This window comes from Rhinolophus sinicus, linkage group LG03, assembly GCF_036562045.2.
Source record: "Rhinolophus sinicus isolate RSC01 linkage group LG03, ASM3656204v1, whole genome shotgun sequence".
NCBI classification, from domain to species: Eukaryota; Metazoa; Chordata; class Mammalia; order Chiroptera; family Rhinolophidae; genus Rhinolophus; species Rhinolophus sinicus.
Window position 1 is genome coordinate 40,213,368 of NC_133753.1, and position 13,206 is coordinate 40,226,573.

Below are 13,206 nucleotides of genomic sequence, written 5' to 3' on the forward strand. Positions count from 1 at the left end.
CAGTTGTCGCCTGTCACCTGGGGCGGGTCTCCATCCGCCCCCCTGCGCGTCCCATTGGTTGGAGAGGTTGCACGTAAAGAGCACGAGGAGAGGGAGGAGCCTCAGGGATTATTTTTTTGCCCTGCAGGCCGAATCCTCCGAGTGTTGGCCACGGTAGGCGCTGCACTCTCGCTTGGGACAAGCGGGGCAGGGCCCCTCCCTCTGCTTCTTCGCAAGGCGGGAGTAGCCGACCGCGCGCAGGTAGGTAGGTAGCGGCGCGGGTCCTTCTGGGGCTAAGTTCTTTGCCTGTAGCTGTGGGGATTCAGATAAGGCGGCTCTCGCGTCGCAAGGGCCGCACCGCCGAGCTCTAGAGTTTGGCTTAGAAGGAACCTCACCTGGATTCTTCTGAGGGACGTTTTGCTTTCTTCTTTCATGACTTGAGCGGCGGGAGGAAAAAGTGAGCCCTCTGAGGGGAAAGCTGGTGGAATGAGTGGAAAGGTGAACCGAAACGCTAAGTAAGACTCTTCCCTCCCACGGGGAACTGTCCCTTACAGATGAGTGGTATTAGGGTGAGCTGGATGTCCAAGTGATCTCGGAGTAGGAGGAGCTTGGGTCTTTGAAAGTTAGAATTTGGAAACATGCTGTGGGCATAAGTTCAGGAAAAAGGCAGAAATAGAACTGCATGTCTTTGATGAATGTCCAGAGAGGAAGAAGTAGAATAGTCTGTGCTCCTTAAATTCCACATGTACTCCTTCAGAGCCTTTGTCCTGTATGATGGCGCCGTTCCTGAGGCTCAGAGATACAAAGCAAATGCCAAATTATGATACTGTTAATAAGAGGAATAAATACATCCCCAACGTGTATTAAACTGACACATAACATTTGTTGACTTTTGTTTTTGGTGTTTGGTAATACAATGAGCAGAATAGTGCAAAGTGAAGAGAACATAATTCGCGTTCCTGGAATGAGCGGCATATCACAAATTCTCTGAAAGACACTGCTACATTTACTGTTGCAGCTGAGAACCAGCCTTTCCTAACTCACTATCCTTTACCCTAATGCTTTGCCCAAGAAGAGTGCTGCTACCTTCTTTCCTAGCTAATGAGCCACAGGAAACTTGAAAATTTATTTTGTACTTTAGTTTCTAGGACTGTAGTTCACCCAGGCACCAGATACTGGTGTGTTTTGGATTCTTTATAGGTGTGCTGACCGACTGATAGATGTTTAGGCCTAGGCACTGTTATGTGGATCTCTCTCACATAACATTCCGCTGAGCACGTCGTGCAGTTCAGCCTAGAGTAGGATACAACTTGCAGTAAGAAGTTGACAGGCCTAATCCAACAATGCGTTAGAGAAGGATCTCACGTTTATTGGAGTGTAAGAAATTCACCGTATGGCTTCTTAGAGCATATGGTTAGGGCAGTACACTTGTATTTGAGAGGGGACAGAGTGCTCATGGAAACAGCTAGTTAACTGATTGTAGTTATGCCCTTAAGCACATAAATTAAGCATGAACTTAGAGTTACGTGATTTGAGGCATTTGTCCAAATCAGGGGAACCTCCTATTCTCTGGCATGATCTGTTTTTGTATCTTCCATAATTGATGAGGTGCAGTTTCAGGTCATGAATAGATTTTCACCATGAAGGCTTTTTTCTTTTTCTCCTATATTCTCTATTCAAAATGATAGTTTACATCTGGATAGTACCCATACTAGTTTTAGGTCTTTGCTTGTGAGACTTTGTATTCCATTGTCATTACAAGTCTGGATACCTGCCACTTTTCTCCTTTTTTTTGGGGGGGTGTAGAGAAAGTATTTTTTCCCAACTGCTTTGAAGGAGCTATAAAGTGGAAAGATGTTGACTCTCTTTATTGTCTCCTTTGGGTCTTAAATGATAAGCTGTGATGAGATCTAATCAATGTTTTATTTGAAGCTGGTTCACTGAGCAGGTTCTGGTCTCCAGTAGCAGCATTAAACTATAAGTAAGCTAATTTTTGACAAAATATTCTTACAGGAACTTTGTAAGCATTATATACCCCCTTTGTTGCAAAATATGAAAGGTGTCTTTTCCCAGAAAATGATGCCCACAGATCATGGTATAATTTGTTACATGTTTACAGTTGTTATTTCCTCTTTTTCTTGAGAGGGAAAACCATTATTTTATGGTTAATCATAAGGGAAATTTAGGCCTGTAATGGGGAAATGAAACAAGGATCTTCTAGAAAAGCTTATTGCTAGATATTCTAAAATTTGAAATGTGTCCAAATGCACAATGATTGAGTATTGTTCTAGGAGGACAGATTACTTTAGCACAGTGGTTTTTCAAATATTTAAACCAGAACTGTTTGCCAGGTATATACAGGACCCAATCCCAAAATGGGATTGCTCTAGCTGAAAAGGGACACTAGCTGTACCACCTGTCTACGGAACACCTGAAGGCAAATCCTTGCCAAATCCTTGCCCACTTCCCTCATTAGCAGGAAGAGCAGTGTTTTTCCCTTAAAGCACTTCCTCCTCATTGACATCTGGGGGCTCTCTCAGTATTTTGCTGCTGAACAAAAATTTTTGTTCCCCTTTGCATTTTATTTGCAAATGTATGAAATTGCATTTTATTTGCAAATGTATGAAATGGCTATAAAAGCTTTTAAACATTTACACTCAATTTCTGTGTTTACCTCATTGTAGACCAGTAACAGCTCACATTCTGGCACATATTCTAGAGTAGGGTTTCCAGGTGGGAATTCCCGCTCATTCTCAGGAAATTTTTTCTCTTTCCTAGTCCCAAATCCCAAAGGTATAAACTATTTTCTGTTCTCCACGATGAATCGTTTCCACAAAGTGACGGCCGATACTACCAACCACCTGGGTTCAAGGAGCCGATTTTCCCGATTTCCCGACCAACTTTTCTCGGGATTCGGGAATGGAAAAGTGAAAAAAATTCCTGAGAACAGGAGGGAATTCCTGCCTGGAAACCCTACTCTAGAGCATATTTCTTCTCCATGGTCCTTGGCTTTGCCCTGTAAAAGATCTTTTATTTTTATTATCTTTGGTCAAATATGAAGTTGGCTTTGGAGAATATGAACTCTTTTTGTGGCTGAGCAGGTTTTTCAGCTTGCTTCCTGACTGTACAAATGGGGACCAAAGGATTGTTTTGTTTTGAACAGCTAGTCCGTTCGATGGTGGTTCTTTGAGTACCTTTCTCTGAATACCTCATTAAACACAACCAACAGGCCCTATCACACAGTACTTATAGTCTGTCTTCTAGCCTCTTCTCTCAGGACTATAAATAAGTTCATCAGCCACGCAAACCTATGCTCAAAAATTCATTAGGTACATGTCAACTCCAAATTATTGTATGATAGTTTCATCAAATGTTTTGTCACCCTTTGATATGGATCATTTGCTGAGCTCTTGTCTCTGATAAGTTTCCTTAGTAAAAAAAGTTCCTTGGGCCGGCCCGGTGGCTCAGGTGGTTAGAGCTCCATGCTCCTAACTCCGAAGGCTGCCGGTTCGATTCCCACATGGGCCAGTGGGCTCTCAACCACAAGGTTGCCGGTTCAATTCCTCGAGTCCCAAAAGGGATGGTGGGCTCCGCCCCCTGCAACTAAGTTTGAACAGGGCACCTTGAGCTGAGCTGCCACTGAGCTCCTGGATGGCTCAGTTGGTTGGAGCACGTCGTCTCAACCACAAGGTTGCTGGTTTGACTCCTGCAAGGGATGGTGGGCTGCGCCCCCTGCAACTAGCAACGGCAACTGGACCTGGAGCTGAGCTGCGCCCTCCACAACTAAGACTGAAAGGACAACAACTTGAAGCTGAACGGCACCTGAACGGCACCCTCCACTCCACAACTAAGGTTGAAAGGATAACAACTTGACTTGGGAAAAAGGCCTGGAAGTACATTCACCCTGTTCCCCAATAAAGTCCTGTTCCCCTTCCCCAATAAAATCTTAAAAAAAAAAAAAAAATTTCCTTCATTAGGCCCAGAAAGTTTCCTTGCTGCTTGACCTGAGCCAGTATTGTGGCGTTCTTATTTAAAAGGCAGCATCTCACTTTTAGTTTGTATACCAGTGAATGGAGATAAACGAGATTATTCTGCAATAATAACTCCTCAAATCTCAGTGGCTTAAGACAAAAATTGTATTTCTTCCTGTGTCACATGCTCATTGCATATCAGCTGTGGGTTCTCTTTGTTGTGCTGTTTCTGGGACCTATGCCGATGAGCAGCCACCATTTGAGCATTTTTAATGACTGTGACAGAAGAAAATAAAGCCTGGTATATCACACAGTAGCTGTTAAAACTTTTGCCTGAGACATACCACTTTTGCTCACATTTTGTTAGCCAGAATGTCACATAGTGGCTTCAAACTTCACTAGTTGGAAGTGCAGGAAGGTAAGTGTAATCCTACCTTACACCTGACAGGAAAACTACAACTATTTACCCCACACTAATGAACTACCACACCAAGGTCACATTTCTCCCAAGGTACTCATCACTTTGTTCTGATTTTCAGATTTTTGAAGCTTTAAGTACTGTTTTCTCTTCCATTTTCTAGTAACTGAAAAAAAAAGTCACCAAGTACCTTCTGTATCTTTGTTTTTACTCTGTTCTCACAGGTGTTCTCTTTTCCCCACCACTTCCCATCTACACTTCCCTTCTCTTTAGTTTAAAGATCTTTTTTATGACGAGACCATGTCTCTGGGCAAATGCATTTTATTTACTGTGCATGTGAAATGAACAGTCTTCTGTGGCCTCACAGGGGTAGATTGGATTAATATAAGTAGAAGCTATAGAAGATTTGATTATATACAGGTAATAACTTTTTAAATCAAAGTGGAAAGGTAACGCTGTTTAAAGAGTCAGATGGTTCTGTAAGGTTTCAAAAGTCCCCTTGGTGTCTTCCTCACTCCAATTTCTTATGCCTTAAAGGCAATTATTTTCAACTGCTCCCTGTTTCCGCATTGCTCTTCCTGTTTCTAATAAACTTCACTTTTGATCTTGCGAAAGATGAATGGTTAGCTCTCTTTTATCCCTTTTCCCACCCTGACCACATGCTCCCTTACTTTCCGTCTCCCCATCTTCTCAACTGTGGTTGTCATGGATTTGGTTAAATCATTATTCAGTGTTTATTTTATTATGACCATGTAAACTCTATTTCTAACTGACCTGTGCAGTAGTCTCCACTTTGAGTCATTTCTTAATCAAACTTATTAAAGATGGAACAAACTGCAAGGTAACTATTGAGTTCTTGTCTCTCAGAATATGTAAGAATAATCACGAACATCTCTAATTGACCAAATGCACAGCCCTTTCACATATATAATCTCATCTGTCCAGTGAGATAGATGTCAGAAAGTGTTCAAGCATTAAATGAGTGGTTAGACCTTTTGGTGCTACAAAATACATTCTGGGGGAAAAGAATCATGTTAACCCTAATGGCCAAATTAGTGTTAAAACAACTGAATTGTAATCACAAAGACATGAAAAATGATATTTTATACTTGAATCTTTCAATTGTGCTTTTACTTAAATATTTTACCTTTTAATTAGGTTGGAGTTATTTCATTAGTAACAGATTTTGTATAGTTATTCTCTTAGGCTCAGGATGCATGCATTTTCCACCTCCACCCCCCAGACCGTAAAGAAAATCTTGGATGACCTATTTTAAAACATTCCCATTAATATAAAGTGGCTTTAAAATATGCCAGTTTAAAATGGCTATAATGTATAATCAATTTTAATGTCAAGGATACCCTTCAATTATATCATTAAAATTTTTTATATACCTCTCACTTTTTTATATACCTCACTCCTCATTCTACTTGAGTTTTTGAACTCTTGGCTCCTTATTAAAAATTGTTGGCAAATTTGTTCACTGTTTGATATAAATGAGCTTTAATGAAAAGAATATTAAGAAGTAATCATGAGTGATTAGCTCCTTTTTTAGGTATACCTGCTCCTAGGGAGAGATGTTATGTGCTTATTGATAGTATTGAAAAACCAAAGTAAGTATCCAGTTTAATATAATTTTTCCCTAATGTTTCATTTTTTTATCATTTTATTCTTTACTGAAAAATTCTACCCCTGTCCTTATGAGTAATTTTCTGTTCTTTTTTCCTGTCTCCTGTTTTAAGATAGTGATATTTTGTTTGAAAGATATGGACTCTATTTGAAATTAAAAATTAAAACAAAATTCTCACCTATGACCTGTGGGTGTATCTTTACCTTCTAGAAGTATGATGTTTTCATACTATACAAATTTTCCTAAACTATTTTCTTTTAAACTTCGATAATACAGATTATCAGTAGAAAAGCTGCCTGAAAGAAGAAATTGTTTAAGATAAATTTGAAAGTAGCGAAACAGAAGAAAATTGACAGCAGATACAGAGGACAGCATGGAAGTAAGTACAGCATGAAAAGATGAGAGGAGGATATCTAGACAAATCTGAGTTCAGAAAGTGAACTGAATTAAAATATGATTTGAAAGGATATTTGAATTTCTATGCTGCATAAATAAAAGTCTTGAGCATTAAAAAATGTGTATTAAGAAAGAATGTTCTTAAGTAGTTTTAATATCTGTCTCCTAGGCGATTTAAAGTAAAAAGAATATAAACGTAATAGACATATATTTTGAGTGCGTTACTGCCATGTTAATGGTACTAAATAGCTATTTGTGTATTAATTGTAAATCTAATTGTAAATAGAGAAGGATGTAATGTCCAATTTAAAAATATAGATGTTTGACGATGGACACTTGTCCCATTAGGGAGACCACCTCAGGGATAATATAGATGCCTGATCACTGCACTGTACACCTGAAGCTGAAGCTGAATAATAATGAATGTCAACCACGATTATTTATATATATATATATATATATATACACCCCCATATATATATAGTACTTTAGTAATTTATAAATTTACTAGTAATATAGTACTTTATAAATTTGTTACATATATATATATGTGGTTACAAGAAGTGGAGTACAGCATTAGGAATAGAGACAGTGGAAATGTAATGGCTGTGTGCGATGTCACAGGAGTAGTAGATAGGGGAGGGGAGTTATCACCGTGTGAGGGATATAAATGATAAATGTTTAACCATTAAAAAAAAGTAAAATAAAAATAAATAAATAAATAAATGGATGTTTGAGAATTAATTTTAGAACCCTTAAAAGTCATAATTAGCTTAACATACTCCCATACTGTCTATTAAACTTAAGATACTTTGTTTTGCATGTTCCATGTTTTTGATAACCTTTTGTAAGTATCAAAAAAAAATTCAATAGTATGAAATCAATGTCATTATATTGTATCATAACCTCTCAAATTTTTACTAGAAGGAAATAGTAAGTATGAGCCAAATCATACATGTAGATGATGCCTTATATTATTTTTTTTTGTTGCAGATTTTACTTCATTGATTTTTACAACAAATTCATTCAGCAAAATTATGTTGAACACTTACTCTTGGCCAGGTATTGTTCAAGGCAACAGAACACAGAGCTGAGTAAAACAGATAGAATATCCTGTGCATATACAACTATAGCTGATGATGTCTTCCAGTTTCAATATATTTAGAGTTGGCATCTCTTTTGTCATGGTGTGCATTTTTTATAAGTCATCGGTAGACACTCTACCAGAACTGAGTCCTCAGAAATATTTCAGTACCTTGCAATCAGGAAAAGCCTCCTTAGCTTATTTTTGTCAAGCTGGTAAGTAGTCTTTATATTATGATTTTTGTGATCTTTCTATTGCTGTTTAATCAATATACTCAGTGAGAACTTATTGTTAGTGCTTATTGTTATTATGGGCTACAAAGCTGCTACTTTTTTTTTAAATTTTATTTTATTAAATTTATTGGGGTGACAATTGTTAGTAAAATTACATAGATTTCAGGTGTACAATTCTGTATTACATCATCTATAAATCCCATTGTGTGTTCATCACCCAGAGTCAGTTCTCCTTCCATCACCATATATTCGATCCCCCTTACCCTCATCTCCCACCCCCCCATCCCCCTTACCCTCTGGCAACCACCAAACCATTGTCTGTGTCTATGAGTTTCTGTTTCTCATTTGTTTGTCTTGTTCTTTTGTTGCTTTTGGTTTATATACCACATATCAGTGAAATCACATGGTTCTCTGCTTTTTCTGTCTGACTTATTTCGCTCAGCATTACACTCTCAAGATCCATCCATGTTGTCACAAATGTTCCTATATCATCTTTTCTTACCGCCAAATAGTATTCCATTGTGTATATATACCACAACTTCTTTATCCATTCATCTATCGAAGGACATTTTGGTTGTTTCCATGTCTTGGCCACCATAAACAAAGCTGCAATGAACATTGGAGCACAGGTGTCTTTATCTCTAAATGTTTTCAGATTTTTTGGGTAGATACCCAGGAGAGGGATTGCTGGGTCATATGGCAATTCTATTTGTAATTTTTTGAGGAACCTCCACACTGCCTTCCATAACGGCTGCACCAGTCTGCATTCCCACCAACAGTGTATGAGGGTTCCTTTTTCTCCACAGCCTCTCCAACATTTGTTACTATTTGTCTTGTTGATGATCGCCATTCTGACTGGGGTGAGGTGACATCTCATTGTGGTTTTGATTTGCATTTCTCTGATGATTAGTGATGTTGAGCATTTTTTCATATGTCTATTTGCCATTTGTATGTCCTCTTTGGAGAAATGTCTCTTCAAGTCCTCTGCCCATTTTTCAATTGGGTTGTTTGTTTTTTTGTTGTTGAGTTGCATGAGTTCCTTGTATATTCTGGATACTAGCCCCTTATCGGAGGCACTGTTTGCAAAAATCTTCTCCCATTCAGTTGGTGGCCTCTTTATTTTGTCAATGGTTTCTTTTGCTGTGCAGAAGCTTTTAAGTTTCATATAGTCCCATTCGTTTATTTTAACAAAGCTGCTACTTTAATATACTTGCCTGGGTTTGAATCCTGACTCTGCCACTTGACTGCTGTTTGACCTTGGTCAAGTCACTTAACCTCTCTGTGTGTCTTTTGTCATCCATAATAAGGAAATAGTACTTTATAAATTTGTTGTGAGGATTAAGTGACTTTACTCATGTAACTAGTTTATAGTAGATGAATACTAGGTAAAAATGAGCTATTAATATAATAACATCTGAGTTTTATTTAGTCATTTCTGAAAGCATACTTTTTGGTATTTTTAGCATGTAAATATTTAAAAAGTATTTTTAAACTTTAAATGTGCTATTAGTAATGCTTTAGTTTAACTTTGCTTTAGCTGTACCGTTAATTAAACTGAATTAACTAGTGTAACTTGAACGTAACTAATAATCGTAATGGTTTCATTTAAGTCTTCATGCATTAAACATACTATTCTTGGAGTTAGTAAGTGAAGTAAATCCACATTTCTGTTGGCTCTTATAATTGTGATTTGAAAATGGTATTTTAAGATCATTTTGAAAGTTTTGTGCATATGTACATGTGTGTTTTATATATGGTATTACACTTGGAAAAATAATGCCAAATATTAGGTTTACATTAAACATTTATATACCCTATTGTTTTAGAAAGGTTTTAAGGTCACTTACAAAGTTAAAATGTGCCATTATAAAGACATTAGAAATAATAATGAGGCTTTGGAAATGGGAGTATAAAATATATAACTAGGTATGTTTAATTAGTAATTATTTGTTGTTGTATACTGGTTGGGCAAAGTGATATATACCTTCTTCAGTTTGCAGCTTTGGATTTAATTTAAAAAACTCATTTTTCCTAAGGGGCAAGTCATTAAACATTCATAAAACATTTCTTATTTTAGATTCTCCAAGTACCTCTATATTTCTTGAAGAACTGAATAAGGCTGTTAAACCTCTCCAGGACTATGGAATTTCAGTTGCAAAGGTAGAAATATATTTATGTTAATAAATTATTAGTGACAAATATTTTACATTTGTATGACTTAAGACTGAGTATCTGAAAATGCTTATGTTGTTTCACATCTTTTTCCAAACTGGAAACATATTTTTTCTAACTTTTTTTTTTGCATAAGAATAAACAGAAGCACAGAAAGATAATTCCAGATTAATGTATAAATTAGTACGTATAGAGAAAAAAAAACTTCAAAATTCTTTAGCTTAGAATTCAATGTTATTTTGTAAAATATTCTATTGGGACTTGGTGTCATTTTTCAATCCTATGGTTGGGCATATGTTTTGTTTTGCCTGACAAATATATCATAATAGATATCCACAATCAATTGTTTATTAAGTTTCTATTAGCACAAATGGAGATACCAAAATTGAGGTAATTGAAGCATTTTTTCTTTTCTAAGTCTTTATAATTGCTTATGTTGCAGTTTCTCTCATTTATTTTTAGTATATAGTTAAAACAACCTAACTTGAAATTATGTATTTAATTTTTTTCTCAGAAAATATTCATACTTGCCATGAAGTGTTATGGAACATTTTTACAAGCATCATGGATTAGATAGCTACATGAGTCTTTCATTTAGTTTCAATTTAGAATTTGTACTTCAGAAAAATGAATGAGTAGTAACCCAGGGATTATTAAATTCTTTCAGATTAGTGTCTACCTGACTTTCTTTTATCAACCAACTTGTGGAGAATTTTTATCAGTTTATTTTAGCCAAACTGATGACATATGTGGGCGAGCAAGATCTCAAATACTCCAGAGAATAACAGTTTTTCAGTTTCTTTTATGCACTGAAGTTAAGGAGGGAACCTAAGGAAGATTACATGAAGGTGGGAGAAAGGAAGGTGGGGATCAGATTACAGTATAGCTAAGATTACAGTGCTGTCTTGAGGGGTCTGAAAGGGTGGTCACGTATTAGAGGGAGGTCTGAAAAGAGGCATTTCAAAGATGTGTTAATCTAGACGTACAGAAACAGTAGACAGGGCTTGCTTAAGGCAAAGATAAGCCTTTTACTAAAGAAATTATATGTCTAGGGCCAGAATACCCATGGTGACCTGCCCAATTAGGAATTTATGATCAGATCACACTGTGAGGTTACTTTTCATAGATCCTCTTTTTCTTCCACACTGTGTACATTTATTCTTACGAGTTCCATTAGCCTTCCTCCATCAAGAGATGGCTACTGTTATCTTGGTCTTTGCAGCTAAAGTTCCCAGGACAGGAAGCATAGAAAGTTAACTACCTAATCTTGGCTATTAAAGGGATACTGTTCCTTCTACCCACAGAACACTTCTAACACCAAATGTGTGAGTTTCACACACCCAGCAATTCTGACACTAACTACCCAGAGTTAGCACAGACCAAGCAGATTAAGGGCTCAGTGTTATAAGATTGCCCACCGCTTCAGATGCCAATCACAAAGAGTGTGTCCCCAGGTTACCTACAACTTCTATGGTACTTAGCTACAAATTGAGGCTTCTCAACACCCCTTCCTGAGATTTGATATTTTACTATAATGGCAATTCGATAATTTGCTTTAATGACTCACAGAATCCAGGGAAACACTTTACTTACTATTACTGGTTTATTTCAAATGGAAGAGATGCATAGGGCAAGGTAGGGAAGGATCTTGAACACAGGAACTTCTGTCCTGGGGTTGTTTTGGGTTGTGTCATCCTGGGTGTGTCATCCTCCCGGTACTTGGATGTGCTCACCGACCCAGAAGCTCTCCAAACTGTTGTTCAGGGTTTTTGTGGAGGTCTTATTATGTAGCCATGACTGGTGAAAGCCTTGGTCCTTGGGATTAACAATTTCCAGCCTGGAGATAGGAGGTGGGGCTGCAAGTTGAAAGTTGTAACCCTCATAATCATGCCTTTGCTTTTCTGAGGACCAGCCCCTATCCTGAAACCATCTAGGAACCCCCAGCCACCAGTCATTCATTAGTATAGAAGAAGACACTCTAAGAGTTTTAGAAGCTCTTCATCAGGAACTGGAGTTAAAGACCAAATAATACAATAAAAGATACTCCTAGTATTCCTATCACTCAGGAAATTACAATGGTTTTCTGAACTCTGTAAGGAACCAGGGACAGAGACCAAATATATAACATGTCACGGCTGTATAACTTAAAAAAAATTTTTTTTTCAATTCTGTATGTATAGAGATCTCAGTTAACTTTGAACAACTGATTACACTCTGGAATGATAATGGCACTAATCTTTGAGGAGCTTTGAATAAAGTTTTAAAATGAAATTTAGAAATGAAATACTAGATTTGTATGACACTCAAAAGAGATAATCGTGCTGTTTGTCTAGTAACTAGTAAACTAGGAACTGGTAATGGTATCTAGTAATGAGTAGAATATTAAGGTTTACACCCAGGGATGCCCTTATGAACTAACTTAATTTAAGCTCAGTTTCACAGTTGAGAATGCTAAACTATGTGGAAAGGAGACTGTGGTGAATAAGACAGACCTGGATTGAGTGCCTAGCTCAGTTCCTGACATATAATTGGTACACAGTAAATGTTTATGAGATTAAAATCAGCTTACTGTATTTAGTCTTCTATTGGAAAGAAAGATGACTGAAACCCAGTCTATTTCTTTGAAGAGTTTATATCCTCCATAGGGAAGATAAAACAAATTCACAAACCATCATAATAACTAGGAAAACCTGATCATTATAATCAGAGAGATACAAATAAAATGTTGTAGAGGTTAAAAGAAAAGACAACTCATATCTAATTATTGGGGTGGAAGATCACATGTGATATTCAAAAAGATTTCACAAAAAATAGCATTTTGAGCTTGTCTTCAAAAGTTAAGATTTTAGGAGGCAGAGGTAGATGAAGAAAACTCTAAAATATAAATGGACTAAATGTTCCAGTTAAGACAAAGATTGTCAAGCTGGGTGTAATAACCAAACTCAGTGGTATGCCATTTAGAAATGCATCTTAAACTAAAGGTTTCAGAACTCTTCAAAGTAAATGAAGGAAAAAGACATACCATCTAAATGATAACCTAAAGAAAGCTGGTGTAGCTGTGTTACTATATCAACACAGATATTAAAACAAAAAGCCTTGGAGTCATCCTTGACTTTTTGTTCTATCATAACCAGTCCATCAATAAGTCCTTTAGGTTCCACTATGAAAACTTTCCAAATCTGGCCTCTTTCTGTACCTTCACTTTCATCCCCCACCTCTTGTCCAAACCATCATCGCTTCTCATCTGGAAAAGCACAATACCCTCCTAATAATTGGCATTTTTCCTTTCACTTTTGTCTCACAAAACTCTTTTCCACATGTAA

At 37.0% G+C, this 13,206-nt stretch overlaps 1 protein-coding gene across 5 annotated transcripts in view; it reads left to right on the forward strand.

The window, feature by feature from the left end:
- The first annotated feature begins 42 nt into the window (after positions 1 to 42).
- Positions 43 to 13,206, forward strand: part of TXNDC16 (thioredoxin domain containing 16) — a 77,331-nt gene continuing 64,167 nt past the window's right edge. Inside the window, exons 1-4 of one of the 5 annotated variants that reach the window (XM_019725701.2) lie at positions 43 to 240; positions 6,275 to 6,377; positions 7,388 to 7,693; positions 9,789 to 9,871. In XM_019725701.2, coding sequence (XP_019581260.2) covers positions 7,531 to 7,693; positions 9,789 to 9,871 — 246 coding nt within the window. In that variant the 5' untranslated portion in view covers positions 43 to 240; positions 6,275 to 6,377; positions 7,388 to 7,530. Of the gene's footprint in view, positions 245 to 6,274; positions 6,378 to 7,387; positions 7,694 to 9,788; positions 9,872 to 13,206 lie in introns of all 5 variants that reach the window. The other 4 variants (XM_074327473.1, XM_019725700.2, XM_074327472.1 and 1 more) reach the window with 4 other exon arrangements.